The 22,293-nt window shown below is 37.1% G+C and overlaps 1 protein-coding gene and 1 non-coding gene across 2 annotated transcripts in view; both read left to right on the forward strand.

The window, feature by feature from the left end:
• Nucleotides 1–22,293, forward strand: part of SESTD1 (SEC14 and spectrin domain containing 1) — a gene marked incomplete in the record, with an annotated part of 145,410 nt that overhangs the window by 115,082 nt on the left and 8,035 nt on the right. The window contains 5 exon segments of the mRNA XM_027773110.1: nt 4,948–5,070; nt 15,519–15,713; nt 16,221–16,335; nt 17,808–17,967; nt 21,887–21,968. Coding sequence (XP_027628911.1) covers nt 4,948–5,070; nt 15,519–15,713; nt 16,221–16,335; nt 17,808–17,967; nt 21,887–21,968 — 675 coding nt within the window.
• LOC114008356 (U6 spliceosomal RNA) lies at nt 8,209–8,311 on the forward strand. Its single transcript, XR_003549907.1, has one exon. It is a non-coding gene; the product is annotated as a U6 spliceosomal RNA (small nuclear RNA).

Raw genomic sequence — 22,293 nt, forward strand, 5'->3', positions numbered from 1 at the left:
TTCAGTCTTATGTTCAAACTCTCTTCTGTTGAATATGCAATATTGCTGCAGTTCCATCTTTCCATTTAAATCCTGGAAGTTAACATTCTGTGTTGTTATAGATATTTCTTGTCCCCAAATTGGTCGTTTTCTTGGTTGCCTTTTATTCTCTTATTTCTTTATGTATCTTTAGTTTTACTGATTGAGCACTCCTTTCAGAGCTTCTTAAAGAATGGATCTGCTACCGGCAAATTCTTTCAGGTCTTGTTTATCTGAGAATGTTTTATTCTTTCTTTCCATAAGAAAAATAATCTTGCTGGGTATACTATTTTTGGTTGAAACTGTTTTTCACTTAACATTTTGAATATATTTTTCCATTCTTTCCTTGCTCACATTGTTTCTGATGAGAGGTCTGAGGTTAGCCTGATAGGATAACCTTTATAAGTAACCTGACGCTTCTCTCTTGCCAATTTTAGTATCTTTTCTTTGTCTGTAGATTTGATCAGTCTGGCTATGAGGTGCCTTGGAGAAGATCTTCTTGGGTTGATTCTATTAGGGGTCCTTTGTATTTCTTGGGTCTGGATATTTGAATGCCTCTTTAGATTTGGATAGTTTTCTTCCAAGATTTCATGGAATAGATTATCAGTGCCCTTATCAGTTTGCTCACCTTCTGGTATAACAATTATGCGAATGTTTGGGCGCTTAATGCTGTCTAGTATTTCTCATATAGTATTCTCATTTTGGGGGGTTATTTTCTCAGGGTTTTATTTATTTATTTATTTATTTTTTCCTAGCTCAGAGGTTTTGCTTTCAACATTCTAGATTCGATTTTCTGCATGGACTAATCTGCTTTTAACACTTTCGAGGGGCATTTCGATTTCCTGAAGGGCAGCCTTCCTCTCTAATAGCTCCATTTGGTTCTTTTTATGGTGTGTATTTCCTCTTTCTGATCATGAAAGTACTTCAATATCTCTTGGAACTCATTGTCTGTTTTCTCAAGCATCATCTGGAGTTCATTATCTTTCAGCTCTTGCATCTCCTTTAGTTTTGTCACTATGAATATTCTGTAGTCTTTATCAGACATTTCCATGAATTCTACTGTACTGTCTATAGATGATGAGGTATTGTTCTTTTCCCTTAGGGGAGAGAGATTTTCTTGGTTTCTCATATTTCTTTTGCTCTGCAGTAAGTTTCTGGTCATTCTGTGACAAAATCTCTCCTCTACAGTGCTTACCAGTGTGGTATCAACAGCAAGATTAGGAGTTCAGATTTATAGAAAGAAATTTCTTCCTTAAAGCAGGAGATTCAATAAGCGTTGAGGATTTCAATGACTCTAAAAGGATTCAGATGCTTGGCTACTGTGCACGAAGGCCTTATCTTGTCTGAATGTTTGGGAGTCTAAAAGGCGGGATTAGAGCATGGTTTCCCTGAATGCACCAGGACACACCTAAGCTTTAAAATGGCTTCTTGTCTGAATATTTTGGGAGTCTAGGAGATGGGATTAGATTATGACTTCCCTGAACTCACCAGGACATACCTCGGCTTTAAAATGGCTTCCTGTCTGAATATTTTGGGAGTCTAGGAGATGGGTTGAGAGCATGGCTTTCTTGAACACACCAGGACACACTTCAGCTTTAAAATTGTAAACTATTAGATTTTTAAAGAAATATTTTTAAACCTGACGATAGCAGAAATGTGCTATGGATCTGCACAGCTCTGTTACACAGTTCTAAGGCAAACTTGTGCACTGTGCGTAACAATATGCCTCAGAGGCACCCTCATTTCCATATAGGAAGTTTTCATCTCTCCCTCTCTTTCTGTCTTTCTTGGTAAGTGAGCCACCGTAAGTTTAGATTTAGGGCATAACCGTACATCTTTTCTTCAATTCCTTATTCTAACTTAGTCATAGATAAAGAAAGTTAGGTCATGTTTTCTCTGTTAAAATTTCTTCACATTGTAATTGTGGATGAAGAGTTAACAAAACCTCCTCTCCTGTATGAAAACTTAATCTTTGCCTAACTGTCTGGATCTGCTTCCCTGAAAAAATAGTAAAAATAGGATGTCAACTATGTTGCTAGGTGATATTGCTTTTAGTAAAATTATTACAAATCTGGACTGGGAGAGCTATTAAGATTTAATGGAAGGCATAACTTTGGGTGTCTTTGAGTTTAGTAACTCTTACAATAGGCATGGCCCTGTGGAATATGAGATTTTGATATCAGGGTCTTCCATATGTGCCCCATATATATGGATCTCATCTCCTTAAACCTGCTCCAGGGACTGGGTGAAAGAGGAGTGCCTGGTGCTGCCATCTTGGCAACTGTGGCCCCCACTATGCAACTTTCTGAGCAGTATGGTGCCCATGGGGTCTCTTGTGGTTCTGAATGTTTGGTTGATCCTAAAAAGACCCCTAGAGAGTAGGACAACTAGTAGTACAATTCTAGGGGTATTTTTGGTTTTTTGGTTTTTGTTTTTTTCCAAAGTGAGAAAATAATGTTTTAACTTTATATTAGTTCATTAATCCATTCCATGTTATCAGTGCTTTGGGAGGAACATTAGACAAACAGTCCTAGTTTTTCAATAATGGATAGTACCTTGGGCAAATCTCTCTGAAACTCAATTTTCCTAAGTGTTAGATAAGAACTTTGTCTGATGTCATTTCTGATGTCCCTTCCAACTCTAAATCCTATAGTTCTCTGATTCTCATATCATCATAAGTTAATTTTTAAAACCCTTTTATAGAAACATTCCAGATTTCTTTCAGCCTAGCAGATGATCAGAGAGCTGGAAGCCTACAGGACTATAGTATACATTCTTGCAAATTTAAACTTTGGAAATATTACCACATTATAACTTCCTCTCTAATAGCTCCATTTGGTTCTTTTTATGGTGTGTATTTCCTCTTTCTGATCATGAAAGTACTTCAATATCTCTTGGAACTCATTGTCTGTTTTCTCAAGCATCATCTGGAGTTCATTATCTTTCAGCTCTTGCATCTCCTTTAGTTTTGTCACTATGAATATTCTGTAGTCTTTATCAGACATTTCCATGAATTCTACTGTACTGTCTATAGATGATGAGGTATTGTTCTTTTCCCTTAGGGGAGAGAGATTTTCTTGGTTTCTCATATTTCTTTTGCTCTGCAGTAAGTTTCTGGTCATTCTGTGACAAAATCTCTCCTCTACAGTGCTTACCAGTGTGGTATCAACAGCAAGATTAGGAGTTCAGATTTATAGAAAGAAATTTCTTCCTTAAAGCAGGAGATTCAATAAGCGTTGAGGATTTCAATGACTCTAAAAGGATTCAGATGCTTGGCTACTGTGCACGAAGGCCTTATCTTGTCTGAATGTTTGGGAGTCTAAAAGGCGGGATTAGAGCATGGTTTCCCTGAATGCACCAGGACACACCTAAGCTTTAAAATGGCTTCTTGTCTGAATATTTTGGGAGTCTAGGAGATGGGATTAGATTATGACTTCCCTGAACTCACCAGGACATACCTCGGCTTTAAAATGGCTTCCTGTCTGAATATTTTGGGAGTCTAGGAGATGGGTTGAGAGCATGGCTTTCTTGAACACACCAGGACACACTTCAGCTTTAAAATTGTAAACTATTAGATTTTTAAAGAAATATTTTTAAACCTGACGATAGCAGAAATGTGCTATGGATCTGCACAGCTCTGTTACACAGTTCTAAGGCAAACTTGTGCACTGTGCGTAACAATATGCCTCAGAGGCACCCTCATTTCCATATAGGAAGTTTTCATCTCTCCCTCTCTTTCTGTCTTTCTTGGTAAGTGAGCCACCGTAAGTTTAGATTTAGGGCATAACCGTACATCTTTTCTTCAATTCCTTATTCTAACTTAGTCATAGATAAAGAAAGTTAGGTCATGTTTTCTCTGTTAAAATTTCTTCACATTGTAATTGTGGATGAAGAGTTAACAAAACCTCCTCTCCTGTATGAAAACTTAATCTTTGCCTAACTGTCTGGATCTGCTTCCCTGAAAAAATAGTAAAAATAGGATGTCAACTATGTTGCTAGGTGATATTGCTTTTAGTAAAATTATTACAAATCTGGACTGGGAGAGCTATTAAGATTTAATGGAAGGCATAACTTTGGGTGTCTTTGAGTTTAGTAACTCTTACAATAGGCATGGCCCTGTGGAATATGAGATTTTGATATCAGGGTCTTCCATATGTGCCCCATATATATGGATCTCATCTCCTTAAACCTGCTCCAGGGACTGGGTGAAAGAGGAGTGCCTGGTGCTGCCATCTTGGCAACTGTGGCCCCCACTATGCAACTTTCTGAGCAGTATGGTGCCCATGGGGTCTCTTGTGGTTCTGAATGTTTGGTTGATCCTAAAAAGACCCCTAGAGAGTAGGACAACTAGTAGTACAATTCTAGGGGTATTTTTGGTTTTTTTGTTTTTGTTTTTTTCCAAAGTGAGAAAATAATGTTTTAACTTTATATTAGTTCATTAATCCATTCCATGTTATCAGTGCTTTGGGAGGAACATTAGACAAACAGTCCTAGTTTTTCAATAATGGATAGTACCTTGGGCAAATCTCTCTGAAACTCAATTTTCCTAAGTGTTAGATAAGAACTTTGTCTGATGTCATTTCTGATGTCCCTTCCAACTCTAAATCCTATAGTTCTCTGATTCTCATATCATCATAAGTTAATTTTTAAAACCCTTTTATAGAAACATTCCAGATTTCTTTCAGCCTAGCAGATGATCAGAGAGCTGGAAGCCTACAGGACTATAGTATACATTCTTGCAAATTTAAACTTTGGAAATATTACCACATTATAACCGTGTAGTTCTAAAAGAAACATTTACTGTTATGTAGTAGAATTTAAAGAATTTAAATTAAAACTACTTGAACTTTGTGAGGGGAAACGAACAGTTAAAATAAAGTTTAAAATCATTTGATTATTTAATAATTTCATCTCAACTTTCTTTTATAGGTCGTGAACTGGCTTGAAGGGCCTGGATCAGAACAACTAAGAGCCCAGTGGGGGATTGGTGACTCCATAAGGGCTTCCCAGGCCCTGCAGCAGAAGCACGAAGAGATTGAAAGCCAGCACAGTGTGAGTGGCTTTTTCCTCCACAAGTTTTGAGGCTATTATTAATGTGCATAATTACGAGCACATATGGTACTGAGTGATAAGTTGCTATAAGCTTTGGTATAGAGACATAAAGTATAATATGTTAAATGCTTTGAGGTCATTTTATTCATTTTGGCCACTTAGTTCATATTTATAAGAAGCATGGTTTTGCTTTTTGTCTCAGTACAGTTTAATTATATTCTTATAGAAACAAACTTTGTATGAAATTGTAAAAGCTCCAGTGATAGAAAATAAGTGACGGTCCAAAAACAGAGCCTTCATCTGTAGTCTCTGTAACAGAAACTTCTGTTCTTAAGTCCTCAGAGGGAGGCCCTTCTCTGTTTTATTGGAGAACATAGTATAATTAAATACCCAAGAGCAATACCAGAATTGCTGTATTAAACACAGCTGACGGAGAGTGGGTGTAGAGGTACAAAGTAGTGTTCCATTCTCATGCATTTAAGGATTCACGTTTGTGCTTGTACAGAGGCTAATCCAACAAGTCACGGGTATGAAATTGGGAAATAAATTGATCCTTAGGCAGACTGTAGTTAATCATTGCTTAGGAGAACCAGAAGAGGTTCTATAGGCAGGGTGGAGACTACACTTTGCCAACAGTTTGTTATGTGGAAGAAGCTGATATTTGTTGAACTTATACTCTGATATAGTTAATTCCTCATTATTAAGAAAGTGATCATCTTGTTCATGGATCAGGTAGTTCATCTGTTTTCCTTCCCAAAGCCTTAGTACTTCTTATGGTAATTCAAAATAGATGGAATACAAAATTGGAAAAATAAAAATTCATTAATTTATATCTTCTTAGATTATCTTTCTTTAAAAAAATACCAACAATCATGTTAAACTCTGAACCCAGGTGAAATTTAAGGATCATCTGAAGATTGTGTGTCTGCAATATGTCTGCTTTCTTCATAGTATTTCCCAAACCAGTTTTTTTAACCCGTAGTTGTGGCCGATAACCTACATAGTATATACTAAAGGAGTTACAGTCTAGCTGAGGGAACCATGTATAAGAAAGAGGTATCAAAGATTTGGAATCATCTGTAGGCAGCACATTTATAATCCCTGCAATTTTCTTAATGAATACTCACAAATGAAAATGAAATCCTGTCATTGAAAATGTACATACTTTATGCTCCTAACAGATTCCAACATGATGGATTTCCTTTTATGTTAAAAAAATTGAATAGTTTATGTTTAATTTATAAACTCTATGCCTGAGGCTATAATCTTATAATACAATTGGTACTTTTTAAATACCTTCTGTTGTTTTTTTTTCATGTACATTGTGATTTATTTGAAGTCTTTGGACTATTCTGGAACATTTATAACAACTTAGATTCTATAATTTGTCCTCTCATTTAGTTACCGAAAACAGTATTTTTGGGCAGGCAGTTGGCCTGGAGGTTAAGTTACTGGGTCCCACATGGCTAGCTGCATGGATTCAGTTCGAGTCCTAGAAATGCGTCTTGAAAATCATGGTGGGCACATGTGTGTGCATGCCCAAAATCTAGAGAGGAGAATGGAGGAGAAGGGATTGCGGCATGGCCATCCCCCCAGGGGGGGATTTCTCTCTCTCTCTCTCTCTCTCTCTCTCTTTCTCTCTCTCTCTCTCTCTCTCTCTCTCTCTCTCTCTCTATTTTTCTCTGGCAAGTACTCATACCCTATAGCAAAAAATAAAAAAACAAAATAAATAAAAATAAAAACCAACAACAACAGTATTTGCTGTCGAACATAATAGACTTTAAGACTCAGTTATGATAGTGTCCCTTAAGTCTAAGACGAAGATTCTGAAGACAGCATTTACCTATGTACACACACACACACACACACACACTCTTATATATAATAGCTTTTTCCATTGAGCACATGCACTCACTGGAGATACAGAGGCACTGAGAGGGAAGGTGAGAAATCATCCCTCCAGTGGGGAAGGCCACACTGTAGTCTCAGACTCAGCGGTTTGAAACTCGGGCTGAGCACTGGGCTGGACATTCTTCTAGGAGGAGAATGGAGAGAAGAGATTGTTGAGTGGCCATCTCCCTAGGGGATGATTACTCACTTCCCTTCTCTCTGGCGAGTGCATGTGCCCACGTGCCCTATAGTGAAAAAAACAAAAACAAAAACAAAACAAAACAAAACAGAAAAAGCAGTGACTGAAAACAGACACCTAAAAAATAACTCCCGCCCCCCAAGAAAGGAGGAATAAATGATGTTAAAATAAATCATTCCGGTTAGAAATTGACTTCTATACTTATAAGTTCACAAAGAAAATAGAAAAATACATCAATATCATTTCTTTACATCATATACAACATTTGAGATTTGTTTCAAAATTGCCAGGTGGAGAAAGATTGAATGGGAGTATAGATTAAAAATAATTGACCTTGAGTTAATAATTATTGAAGCTGAATTGTATATGGACTCTTTCTACTTCTGAATAGACTTGAACTTTTTCATTCTAAAAGGTTTTAAAAAGAGGCTTATCCTCTTAACCAATAGGTGGCACTGCATTGTCACCTTGAAAATGGTTGATGCTAGATAAATGTATTAACTTTAAATATTTAAAATATTCTAATATGCCAGTAAAAACTGTGCTTTTTCTTTGTAAATAAAAGCCAACATTTTATAGCATTTTTTGCAATTGTTCAGGTCTTATGAAATGATAATAATAAATTTTTAGCACTGATAGCTAATAAGGATCAAATTTTAAAAACTTATAGCATATTATTTTGTATTAAAGCACAATATCAAATATTAATTTTTAGATTTTATGTCAAATCATAATGCATGAAAAAGCTAAACATCCTAATTTATTAGAATATTTAATATTGGTATATAGAAAAATAGAAGTCTTCCTGATATATAAGGTAGAGCATGGAGCGTAACGTAGATGTGGCTTTCAGAAAAGACCTTGCTGAGGAGTTGGCAAGGATTGTGAATTAGAAGTCATTTGGGTTTCTAATACAACAAAATAAAAATGTTAAGAAATTATTATAATAGGGACCAACATATAGCATAGTGGTTATGTCGCCTGACTTCCACGTAGTCGACCGTGGTTCAAGACCCAAACCTGGTCATTTAAAATTCACGCCAGGGTGCTCACTTCTGCATTGTATATACTAAAATTGGAACAATACAGAGAAGATAAGCATGGCTCCTGTGCAAGGATGACACACAAATTCGAGAAGCATTCCATATTTAAAATTAAAAAGAACAACTTACACCAGGCATGTGTGCATGCATGCCCGAAGTCTCAAAAGAAGAATGGAGGAGACAGAATTGAGGCATGGCCATCCCCGTTGGGAGATGATTTCTCACTTTCTGTCTCTCTGGTGAGTGTATGTGGCCTATAGCAAAAATCTCTCTCAAGAAAGGAAGAAAGGAAGGAAGAAAGGAAGAAGGAAGGAAAGAAGGAAGGAAGGAAGGAAGGAAAGAAATTATTATAGTAGCCAACAGTAAGTTTAAAAGCATTTAGTTCAGTAATAAATCTTTGTTTTAGATGTGACTTCATGTGTGTTAGGAACTGCATGTGATGAGAACACATAGAAGCATAAGTCTCTGAAGCTGCTTCCGAGTTCTTTGATATCCTGCCATCCCACAGTGCTGACTTCTGGTTTCTAAAGAGGCCACATGCTGGTGTACTGTGCCTGGTAGTAAACAGTCGAGCAGGTCTAGGTGACAAATCAAAGCTCACTTCTCCCTGATACATATTTCCAGTATAATCACGTTTTAACCTAATCAGACTGGTGATGTTTCTTTTCTCCTAAATTAGGTATTTCGTGGTAGAAAGTATAAGTGCCCATCATTTTACCAACTGTGCATTGCCAATTCACATTTGATTTCTGTGTCAGTCCTGACCTCTTCAGTCTTAAATGTGAACATTCAAAAACACTTCCGTTTACCATTTTAATCCCAATCCCAAATAATGGTGTTACTTTTTATGTTGCTATGAAATAATAATTTTCCACACAGTTAAATGTGTACAAGAGATAGACCAGACTATGGCTAGAAGTGAACCAAAATAAATGCAGCCAATTCACCTAAGGTTCTATACATTCTATTTTTTCCTTTGTTTATTCATTCATTCATTCATTTCCATGAGACAAAGACAGACAGACTAGAGCCCCCACCAGGGTCTTCACTTCACAACCTATCCCTTTCTCAGCCAGCTTGGATCATGGGCATCCATGTGCACCTGGCATGAGCAGGAGGTCCAGGGATATGAAACCAGGACCCTCCCATGTTCTTTACTTCTATGTTCCCCCATTTTCTAGGTAGAAACATTTTGATTAATTTTAAATGTATACATATGTAAACCAGATTCCTCACCTCCCTGTATCTCAGGGAAACAGATTATGTATTTCTGATAACAATGCCTCTAGTTTCAGGTATTTATTTCTTAAGACATGCTAGTCTTGAGCCAGCAGGTGATGTGGTGGGAGAGCTGGACTCCCACATTGCCAAACGTAGTTCAAGTTCAAGTCCTGGACCTGGTGGCTTGCTTTCTTACTCCTCCCCAACTGCCCCCCTGCCCCAATCTCCAATCTCTCTCTGGTCAGTGCACATGCCCTATAGCAAATTAATAATAATACATTAAATAATTATTTTTTAAAAAGACATATCTGTCTTTACATTATAAACACATTCCTGGTCCGGTTGCTAAAACCTTTATTTTACAATTTTAAACCACAAAAAAATTCAGGCCCACAGTAGTGGTTCTATTTCTTTTTTATTTCCTTTTTTTTAAGTTTTTCACCTGGGATGTGTGCACTTGCCAGAGAGAGGGAAAGTGAGAAATTACCCCTCAGGGAGGTTGCCCATGATGTAGTCCCTTATCCATCCTCTGCCTGAGATTTTTGGGTACGAATGCAAACACACCTGGTGTGCTTTTCAAGCCATTGTGTCTGGGACTTGAACCATAGTTGGCCAAGTGGAAGTCTAACACCTTAACCACCATGCCATTTGCTGGCCCTACAGTAGTGGTTCTTAAACCTTAATAAGTAGAATAATCATCAATGTACTTTTTCTTTCTTTTCTTTTCTTCTTTCTTTTTTTAGAAAGGCTTTTGCTATAGGGCACGTGTGCCTGCCCGAAATACAGAGAGAGACAGAGAGGCAAAAGCGAGAAATCACCCCTCAGGCAGATGGCCACACCGCAATCCTTTCTCCTCCATTCTCCTCTCGGGATCTTGGGCACGCACACACATCAGCCCAAAGTGAGTTTAAACCACAAGGGCCGAGACTCGACCTATGGTCAACTACATGGGAGTTCAGTGACATAGCTATTACACTAACTGCTGGTCTCCACATGTACTTTTTAAAGTGGGTATTTCAAGACTCCAAACCCTGACACACTGATTCAGTAGATCAGGAGCAGCGTTTAGGCATTTTTAAAAAATAAATAATTTATTTCATGTGAAGGAGACAGGGACAGATACCCTCGACTAAGCCTCACAGCCACCTAGGATCATAGGTATGTTTGGGTTCATCTGATGTGTTCAGGTCAACCTATGATCTGAACCCATGCTTTCTAGGTAGCTCCAGTATCACCCATGGCTGCCCTTTTACCTGTGCCACCATGATGCGGCCTTTGCCTTTTTATTAAGCTGCCCAGATGATCTGATGCAACTAGTTCTCACTGAAATATTTCATCCTAGGAGTCTAGTTGCAATTATTTCTTCAAATATTGGAACAATTCATCTAGAGGCTTAAATAAATTCACAATTACTATAAGTAAGACTAAAATCCTTTTATGTTTTAGAAAATGACAGTTTTCTCAGGTATTATTTTCTACTTTAAAACAGTCAATGTCCATTAGTCATGATAATAACTGTGTAATTTAAAAATGTATTTTGCATACATCATTTATTTAGATCTATGTAACAACTAGTAAAGTAGGTAAAACAGAGTTATTATCACCATTGGATGAAGCAAGATTTCTCTATCTCAGCACTGTTGACAGTGTTGTAGGGGCTGGTCCTGTGCACTGTAGGATTTTTAGCAGCTTCACTGATGAATACTTACTGGGTTCAGTAGTATTCCTTCTCCTTGGTTATGATAACAAAAATATCTCCAGACATCACCAAATGTTTGGGGGGGTGGGGAATCATCCTCTTATGTAATTTAACTTGCTGAATTTAATTTCAGCAAATCTGTAATGTCTAATATGTTTTTTATTATTTTGTATTGTTTTTTAAATATTACATTTATTCACATATATCTTCACAGTGTATAACATTTCTTTTTCCAGCATGATTACCATGCATATCAGTCAAGATAAAGACATTACTATCCACATCATCATCATCAAGTAGCTTTTCATTTTTTCAGATTATTATTATTATTATTTTATTCTCATTTTTTAAGCATTCAATTACCATACATCATTTGGTTTGTAAATAGAATTTACCTAACATGAAATATTTCTCAGACCAGTCCAGTAGAGAGTACTATATATGTTATCATCAGCAGGTAATAAACCATTTATGTGTCCCACAAGTGCCATGTCTACTTGTTCTCATGCTATCCCTCTCTATACTCATCCCTTCTCCCACCACAATTCCACACTGTCTTCAGCATCCATAACTTATTTTCTTCAGCATCCATAACTGCTTTCATGCCCTCCAATATTTCAGTCTCTACCATATAGTGCAGATAACTGGTATATATTAAGTGGATACATACAAAATCTTTCTTTCATAGCCTGGCTTGCTTCACTCAGCAATTAATCTTCCATATTTGACCACTTTCTGTCTAATGCCAGGGCCTTGTTGTTTTTTACGGCTGAATAGTATTCCATAGAGTATATGTGCCAAACTTTTTTCAATCCATTCATCTGTTTGCAAACATGTGGGTTGGTTCCAAGTCTTAGCAATTGTGAATAATGTTGCAATAAACATTGATGTGCATGCACACTCTCCAACTGTGCATTCTTCTGTGCGCTGGGTAGATAACCATAAGCAAGATTGCTGGATAATATAGGTCTTTGAGGAACCTCTATATTGTTTTCTACAGTGGCTGAACCAATTTACATTCCCACCAACAGTGTAGGAGAGTTCCCCTTTCACCACAACCCCACCAGCACTTAACCACTTTCTATATTTTTAATCTTCACCATTCTGACAGGGGTTAGGTGGTATCTCATTGTGGTTTTAATCTGCCTCTCCCTTATGATGACTGATGGTTAGCATTTCCTCAACTGCTTTTTGGCTGTTCATATGTCTTTCTTAGAGTGATTTTTTTCAGTTCATTCTCCCATCTTTTAATTGGGTCCATCTTTTTTATTTTTTCCTTCAGATAAGCCCCTTGAGTTCCCTGTATATTCTGGTTATCAGTCCCTTATCTGAGGCATATTTTACAAAAAAATGCCTCCCATTCTGAGGATTTTCAATTCACATTAATTACTGTGTCTTTTGCTGTACAGAAACGTCTTAATCTGATATAGTCCCACTTGTCTATTTAATTTAATACATTTTAATTGAGCATATGCTATGTGTTATGTGTTGTTTGGGCTTTTCAGATATAGTGGAATCCTACCATCTGGATTTTATATTCAGGTTGGAGAGAGAGGGAGTGGAGAGCAATATAGATGTGGCTTTTAGAAAAGAACTTGCTAAGGGGATGACATTCAATCAGAAACTTTGAAATTATGTGAAGGACAACTCCAAGCATAGGACAGTTCAGATAGAGGACACAGTAGTAGAAATACCCCAAGGCAGGAACTTGCTTGAGAGTCACCCAGACCATTGGCATCATTGGAGTACAAAGCAAGGTAGGCAGTCACAGAGCATAAAGATTTGAAACAAGGCAGTTAGGGGCCAAAGCATGTAATGCCTTATTATCCTGAAAAGAAATTTAAAGCTTATTTCAAATGTTATATGAAGGCATTAGAGAGGTTTTTGAACAGAGGATTGACTTATGTTTTACAAAGATTTCTGCCTCTTGTATAGAGAATAGGGAGTAGAGACAAGCATTGAAAATGAAAGACAGGGTGCTAATAGGGTGGTGGTAGTAGAGTTGTAAGCTTGAGCCAGCAAGATATGCTTATGGAAGAATCAGACTTTTGACCTTAGCAATAGTTAAGGTGGGGAAGGCTGGGAGAGAAACGTGTTGGGAGGACAGAGAATCAGTACTTTCAGGGACCAAGTAAAGTTTCAATGTTTAATAGTCATCCGAATGAATATGGTCGGCTGGTGGACACCCGGGTTTCACTATCTAAGATTCAGGGGAATGGTCAGGGCCGAGGGTATTAATTAGGTATTTATCAACCTATAGATTTTACTTAAAGGCATGGGACTAGATTCATCTTCTAAGCCTACTGATTATTGATTTAAAAGAAAATAGGGACATTGAAAAGCTGAATTTAGGAAAACCTAAACATAAAAGAACAGAAGAAGAAAGAGAGCCAACAAAGACAGCTTGAAGGAACTGTTGTATCTCAGAAACAAGATGAAAGACATTTCAAGGAGAGGAAAGTGGTCACTTGGGCCCAGTGCAGCTGTGAGATCCAATAAGGTGAAGACCGAGAACTGACCACTGGATTTGACAAGGTGAAATTTTTTGGTTATTTTGATAAGGTTGACTTTAAAAGAGTGTGAAGGATAAAAGAGAATGGGAAATGAGAAAAGAGTAAGTATAGAGAACTCCTTTCAGAGAACTTTTTTTCTTTGGTTTTCAATTGTCATTTCATTTATACATAGTAAAATGGATAAATCTTAAGTGTATGTTTTGTGGTCCAGTGATGGTATTACAACTCGTTTATGTGTTGATAAAATAATCCAGTTGAAAAGAAGAATTGTGGGAGAGATAGAAGACAATGGCAGGAGCAAGGTCTTAGGTAGGGCAGCAGGAGGTGGGAAACAGGACACCAGCTGAAGGGCTGGTCTTGCAAGCAGACAGGCCATTTGTTACCACAGTAGCAAGGACAGCACACAGGGCTACAGAAGAAGGGAGGGTGGTAGATTTGTCAGTGGGGAAATTAAAGAGCCTTCTTCTGATTATTTCTCAGTGGATTAAAAAGTAAGATCTTTGAGAACAAAGAGGTGAAAAGAAGTGGGAAATTTAAGGGGTGAAAAAATCCATAAGCTACCATGAGAATGGGGAAGTGAATTGATTAGAGAAACCTTTATTTTATGCATTGTTAAAGGTCCATTTGAGATTATTTAGTAATAACTTTAAAGAGACCTGTCCACATGATTGGTTTTAGTATGGTCATGCTCAGTTGCTCTGACACAGGCACACGGTAAATAGAGAAACCAGGCTTGCAGCTTCAAGAGACAGATCAGATGAAGGAAGGAGAGTAGGACATGGGCATGAGTTATATGCTGGGAGGTGCTATAGCCTTTGACCAAGGGTGGAAGTGAGGATGTGAGGCTCCTGAGTGATGATAAAACATGCTGAGGTCAATAGATTGGTGGCCCCCACAGGACTGGAGAGATCCTAATCTGGCCATACTAAAGGTGGGTTAGTGAACTAGTCTGACATACTAAAGGAGATTTAGAGAGGTAAAACCTGGAGATCAGAAAAGGGGATTTGCGAAATCAGGACTGTGGAGTTGTATTACTGTATTAATATGGAGTGGCAAGTTTTTGTGGCCAGCAGAGTAGGTAGCTAAGGTGGGGTGAGAACAAGCATGTCAAAGAGCTGAGAGTTCAGAGTGGTGGTAGTTGTCTATGTGGTGAAAGTCACTAAATATCGCTGGCACTGACAGGAAGGCCGTGACCTTTGTTAAACTTACCCTTTGTGAGTAATGGGATGCCACAGGGAAAACGGGAAGGATGTAATCCAGCAGCATGCTCTTCAAAGGAGATGTGGTTTTTGAGAGGAGAAGATAGGGTCTGCAAGTAGAAAGGAGGCATGAGCTGGTCATCTAACCCACCTCCAGACTGGTGGTATGTCAGTCGTGGAAACAAAAGCAGAAATCAGTTGAGAGCTCTGCAGAGGTAACTGTTTCTTAGCAATTAGACAGATTGCACTTAAAGTAAGAAAGAGAAGGGGACAATACATGGCCTTGTGGTGCATGCCGCAAATCCTGACAGGATGGAGAAATGGAGGAGATGGGATTGGGGCCTGACTAGGGTGCTTTCATCTCTCCCTCTCTCTTTGTCACTCTGTCTCTCTCTGGTGAGTGCACACACCTTTTGACAAAAAGGGGAAAAATAATAAGGAAAAAAGAAAGAAAGAGGTAGGGGACATTTAGAGACCAGGGTGTAGATACAGGAAATTTTGCTATTCGGAATGGGTTCCTGGGATCACAGTGGAAGGATCTGTGGGTTGGAGACTTTTCAACCTCATTTTAAATCAGTTTTCCTTAGAAGAGTTTGTCTATATGTTACTTAGTTTATATGGAGAAATTATAAAATGTGATGTCCTCTAGGATCCTTAATTTACTTTGCAACTTCTCAATTACAGGAATGGTTTGCAGTATATGTGGAGCTCAATCAGCAAATTGCAGCACTCTTGAATGCTGGGGATGAGGAAGATCTTGTGGAACTGAAGTCGCTGCAGCAACAACTTAGTGATGTTTGTTATCGACAGGCCAGTCAGCTGGAATTTAGGCAAAATCTCTTACAAGCTGCTCTTGAATTTCATGGCGTTGCCCAAGATGTAAGTATCTACTCTGGTTGCTTCCTTTTCTTCACATTATCTGAACACGTACCTACACATCATTTTAGGCAGGTTTGCATGCCTTCTAATTATTATTCTGGAACAATAAAATAATTTACTGGTGGGGGTAATGAAATTAAATTCTTTTATTTTACTTTTTAAGTTATTCTGCATGCAGTTAAGCCTTTTATTGCCTCACTAGAATGTTCCAAACTAGTAGATATATTTAACTTTGACTATTTCTCAATAACATAGATAGAAATGGAAGCATCAATAATTTTTTGCATTCTGCTGACTTGGATGTATTTCTTTGTCTTCCCGATGCATGCATCTTTGTGTTTTGTGTTTCAGATAACATGTATTCTAATTATTCGTCCTTGTCTCTTAACACTGTAGTATTTTCAGGAGTAATTGTGATAGCCTCATTAGATATAAACTTCATTAATCATTAAGCACCGTAGATGCTGATTACATCAGGGTTATCTCTTTGGTGTCCCTCCGCTTTAGTTGTCTCAGCAGTTGGATGGCTTATTAGGGATGTTGTGCGTAGATGTGGCACCAGCTGATGGAGCATCGATTCAGCAGACTTTAAAACTGCTTGAAGAGAAGCTGAAAAGTGTTGGTAAGCAGATTTAAAAAATGCTGAAACATAAGGGTTCTTTAAAAAAAATCATTACCATGGTTAGACAACTTACACTGAACTAATTTTAAATATTTGCAGGGAACACAAGAAAAAATAGTATGGAAAAGATTTTATTCCCTTGAGGGGGTGTAATTTATGCCCAAACCTTTGTTTTTTGGTGTTGGTTCATCACTCCTCCCTTCAGTGGGCTTTTAGCCTCTCCTATGTATCCAGCTGAATGTGTAGGTGCTATGTCTTGCATAGCCTAGAAACAGTTACTTGTAGTGCATGTGCAAATTGTAATTAGCTGTGAATTGTTCTGTGATAAAGCCTGTATGCCCAAGACTGTGTTTTATGCAATGATTTGTGTTGTTGCTATAGCCTAACCTTGTGAAAAAGTAGTTGGTTTGGTTGTGTGCATATGTTTCTCCAGACTGGGGATATTACCAAGGTTACCCATACCCCCAAGGGGAGAATGGACCAATTGCATTAAGCCAGTTCTGTCACTAGGTATCAAGGCCTTCAAAATTGCTCTACAGTAAGAACTAGAGTATTCTTCCTTAGGTCAGGATATGACAGTGGGACGAGGGGTTGTGTTGAGGCAAAGAGGGGAAAGGAAAATGGAGGAGAGGAAGCAAGAACCTAAGGCAGAGAATTTGTAGAAAGTGGTGACTTGTAATTGAATCAGATTAATTATCGAAAACAACTTGAGCAAGTTGTCTTGAAAAAAATCATGTTTATACTGACATTTTACTTACTTGCAGCCTTTATTCCATTAAGATTATATGCATAACACATTTAGTATTGAATGCCAAAAAGAATTTATTTTGAAATGTCAGATGTTTCCTTGAGTCATACTTTTCTCTAAAAAAGAGAAAAGACTTCTTGTACACATATCTAATTTGAAGTATTGTGAACATGTCCTATATGTTGCTTTCCATGGTTTGTAAGCTGGACTGTGCATTTATTCATAATGCTCAGCACCATTTTACATTGCATGCATTGCTTGAGTGTTTGGAACTCTTGCAAATCTTACACATTTTTGAAACAAAATATTTGCCTTGTTCTCCTGAAAATTGGACTACATGAAAGTAGGAAAAAAATTTAAAAAAAAACATTTTTCATAAAAATAGAAATTCTCATACTTTGTTCTGCCTTCAGGGTGCCCTATGGCAAAACCCTTTTTATAAAAACAGTCTTGAAGTAATTATTTTTGTGGAAATTCATGTTTTGAAAATTCCCTTAAGAAAAAATTTGGCTTAAGAGAGAGTTCCAGTTTGAGCCACAATTTAAGGGAATTTTATTACTCAGACTAGAACAGATCAGAAGACACCATCCCAAGATGGTTTGATTTACAGAGTTGTTATATGTGAAATCCAGGTACACTATCTGCCGAGAGGGTGTATTTGAAGGGGAGGGGGGGGCAAGCACCTTAGCTGTCCAAGAGAGTAATTTAGAAACTTTTGTTTTAGATGTTGGATTGCAAGGTTTGCGTGAAAAAGGTCAAGGTCTCCTGGATCAGATCTCCAATCAGGCATCCTGGGCCTATGGAAAGGATGTAACCATTGAAAATAAAGAAAATGTGGACCACATACAAGGAGTGATGGAAGATATGCAGCTTAGGAAACAAAGGCAAAGTTTGACTATTAATGTTAATTTTTACCATGATAATATAATATTAACTAAAATAAAAATTTTATAATTTATATAAGTAACATGTGGTATATGAAATAAACATGTGATAGGTTTTGGTGAATGTAATACTTATTTTAAATAATTACACTAACAAATGATGTCAACTTGTTCAATTAATGAGTACCTATTCTCTTTTTTATTTGGTAGTAAAAATGTTTCACCCACACTCAAGTACTGTACTTCACATTCTATACCCTCAGTATAGCCTACTAAGAAAATCTTTTCAGAATTTTGTTTTTCCATTTTGGTTTAATTTAGAGATGCTATTAAATCTCTCATCTGCATTGATATATTTCATGCAAATTTCTTACAAAATATCACACATGCATTGTTCTTATATTTATTGTTGAAAGATTAGACAGTGGACTAATGATGATATTTAGCTTTACCTGCTATGAACTAGGAATATACAGGATTCTTTGAAAGCTAAATTTGCAGTAGTATCTGCAGAGTATTTCAAAGTGAATGATTAGGATGGTCTATGCAAGTATATACAACCTAGCATGGTTGTATGAATTATGAATTTTTGCACACTTGGAAATTTTAGCTTCATCAGCCAAACCTCAGAAACTCTCTACATCATAAAGTAAATAGTCATGAGGCAAGAATTCTTTCTATGGCCTACCCTTGTGTCTGTAAATTACCTATTCCATTATTCTCACCACCGAGGATGTCAAAGCTCTCCTCTCATCAGAGCTGGTTCTTCCATGTTGGCACTGTCTGATCAATGCCCGTCCTTTACTCCATCAACTCCCATTCTCTACTCTGACTCCTGCTTTTCATTTAAGTGCTTAAATATTTCCTACTTTTTAAAGAGTTAAACAATTGCACACGTGTCTATCTTCTTAAGCCCTTTATTTTCAGGTGTTAGAGCTTGTATTCCTCACAACTAAGTCATTGGAAGGTCTAATTTCCATTCATACTAATTCCTCCCTACCTCCAGTTTACTTTTCAGCCCTCTGTAGTCTTGTCCTCATCATTTCACTCAGTTTGCTCCTACTGGTGTTTGGGATTGTAATCAATGCTTGATCTTGCTTAAAACCCAGGGAGTACTTTTGTTCCTGATTTGTTTGGTTGAGAATAGTGTTGGATACAACTGACCTTCTTTCTCCTGGAAACTCTCTGACAACTTAGTCTTCCTTAAAAACACCCTCATGAGCCTGCTCTTGGCACTCTTGTTTCTGCTTGGTTTTCTATACTGGGTTCTTGTCTTCTAGATAAAATCCAGGGTTTATTCTGAGGCTGAATTCTTTATGTGTTCTCTCTGAACAGAGTTAGTGCTTTAATGACTTTAATATGATCATAGTTTTGGAGTTGAAGTTCTTACCAAGACCCTTGTCCTGTCCTCTAGAAATACAAGATCCCTACCTAGTATTTCCCATATACGCCTCAAACCTAATTTGCCCATATTGGAATAGTTGTACCCTGTAACTTATTCTTCTCCTTAATTTCCTGTTCAGGTCAAAGTTACTATTAGCTACCAAACTTGGGATAGATCTTTAAGTCCTTTGTCTTATCCCTCACAGCCCAATCAGATGTCCAAGTTCTGCTGTCTCTGAATCCCAAACAGTTTTTGTTCAAATCCATTTATTTTTTTTTTAATTTTTTATTTATTTATTTTTTAACCATAGGGCATGTGCATTCACCAGAGAGAGGGAAAGTGAGAAATTACCCCACACACACACACCGCCAAGGGGATGGCCATGCCACAATTCTTTTTCCTCCATTCTCTTCTCAGGGTTTTTTGCACATGTGCACACCCAGCTGGTGTGGTTTTTAAGCCACCAGGTCCATTACTCAAACCATGGTCAGCCATCTTGAAGTCCAGCACCTTAACCACCATACTACCTGCTGGCCCCTCTTTTGTTCAAGATCTTATCTCTTATCTACCTCTGGCTTTCCTCCTCTCAAGCCTGTTGTACACAAGCATAATCTTTGTAAGGAGAAAAGATTGTATAAAATCTCCTTCATTGACTTCCTTTTTTTCAAACAAAGTTCAAATACTATTCTCTTTGGAATAGTGTTGAGAGCCCTTTCATAATCTATACCTACATCATCTATATGATCTTATCTTCTATAATTTTCCCACAAAAAAATCACACTGTTGCTTTTATTTTCCTGAATGTGCCATGCTGTTTCGTGCGTTCATGACTAAGTATACTTCTTTCCTTATTCTTTGCCTATTGGATTTCTGTTTATTCTTCAAGACTCAAGAATACTTAAATTTAGCAATTATTTCTAAGGCAGGTCATTTTCTCTTCTCTTCTTGTATAAAATCATTTACATAGCTCCATGATAGCATTTATCTCATTGTTTGAAAGTCCATCTCTCGGGCCAGTATGTGGTGTAGTGGTAAGGGTGCTGGACATTCCAACATGGCTGACTGTGGTTCAAGTCCCAGACCTGGTGGTTTGCTTTCCCACTTTCTTCTCTCTGTACATCTTTCTTTTTCTGGTCATTAAAATAAATGAATGAATAAATAAAATTAAATAAATAATTCTTTTTTTTTTAAAGAAAGAAAGTCCATCTCCCAAGTAGGAATATCTCATTATAAAGGACCATGTCTTATTTTCTTCTCAGCACATTATCCAATATTTGACATGTAATTTGTATACAGTCTTCAACACTGAAGTATCTTACCATTTTTTTTTTTAGTTTCAGTTATGAAAATAAATACTATAGTCCCTTCAATTCCTTGGAGAAATACTTTAACCAACTTGCATTTTAATATTATACCATGGCTTTTATCATAAGCATATTTATGGGGTCCAGCATTTGACATGGTGATTAAGGCACTAGTTGGTCAACTGGAGTTTGAGTCCCGGACCCGAAGGCTTTAATCATGCCAGGCATGTGTATACATGCCCCAAAACCCAGGAGGAGAATGAAGAAGGGATTGTAGCATGGCTATTCCCCCTGGAAGGCCATTTCTCACTTCCCTTTTCTCTGTCTCTGTGCCTGTCTCACATGCTCCCTTTGGGAAAAAATATCTTTTAAAAAAAATCTTTAAAATATCTTTTAAAAAATATCTTTAAACAATATCTCTATATCTTTACATATGTAGATATATATATATATATATACACACACACACACAGCATATATGCTGTGTGTGTATGTGTGTGTGTGTCTATATACTATTTATGTGTGTGTGTATGTAGCCTTGTAATAACTATTTCTGTATTAAATTTTCTTTAAGGCCAGTGACTCAAGTAGAGTCCCAGGACCTGTTGAATAACTTGCTATTGGTATTTGGGGGCTGCAGCTAATCCCAAATGCAGTACATGGAATTGAACAAAAATGAGGGAAATGAATCAGGGCTGATATAGGTCAAGTTACTTAAAACTTTAATCTGTGTATTATCCAAGCAGACTACAGTTAGATTGAAAAATAATTCTGAATTGTGTTTCTCTCCATCTAGAAACCAGTGGAATTGGTTTTTACCCTTCAGTGTAGAAGGAGGGTTTTTCAAATTCAGATTTAAATATTATTATGGGTAGTACAACATAGCGAAAAAACTTTATCTTTGGAGTTTGTTTAATGCTACTTGGCAATGGAGATTTCTTTGGGTTTCAGTGTACTATTGAGTTTATGCTTTGCTTCAATATTTTTCAGAATCCATGCTATCCTCAAGAATGTTTGTCATTCAGTGTCATTCAGGTATTTTGAGGTTTTGATGTAACATAGATATAGATATCCTTAAAATTCTTACAAATCAATACGAAATAGTTGCTGTCTCCATAGTGTAGGACTAAGTATTTTAGTATAGCATAAAACACATATGCTAGATGACAACATTATAATAGCCATCAAAAAACCTGAAATGATGAACTAAATTTATGTTTGGGTCCATTAGATGTGAAGACATGGTAGATGTACGAAGGTTAAAGATGCTTCAGATGGTGCAGTTGTTTAAATGTGAAGAAGATGCTGCCCAGGTAAGGACCAGTCAGTTAGTCACATAATAAGTTATCTTCTTTTGTAGATTGATTTCATCTAACTATAAAAAAAGTATACTTTGTATTGTCCTAAGAAAGTAAATTCAGTAAGTTAGATTATAGTTTATCCTGTCAAAGAACAAAATTCGGTATTCCCAGCAAGCTTACTAATCTCATTTGATTTATATTCTCAATGACACCCTCAATTGTGCTAGAGATTCGGGATATATATTGGGTTGTTTGAAAATTATGATGCATTTTTGCATAGAGAAACAGAAAGATGTCATATCTTTTCAAACAATTCAATTATTATTTATTATTGTTG

This window comes from Tupaia chinensis, unplaced genomic scaffold, assembly GCF_000334495.1.
Source record: "Tupaia chinensis unplaced genomic scaffold, TupChi_1.0 Scaffold000322_1, whole genome shotgun sequence".
NCBI lineage: Eukaryota > Metazoa > Chordata > Mammalia > Scandentia > Tupaiidae > Tupaia > Tupaia belangeri.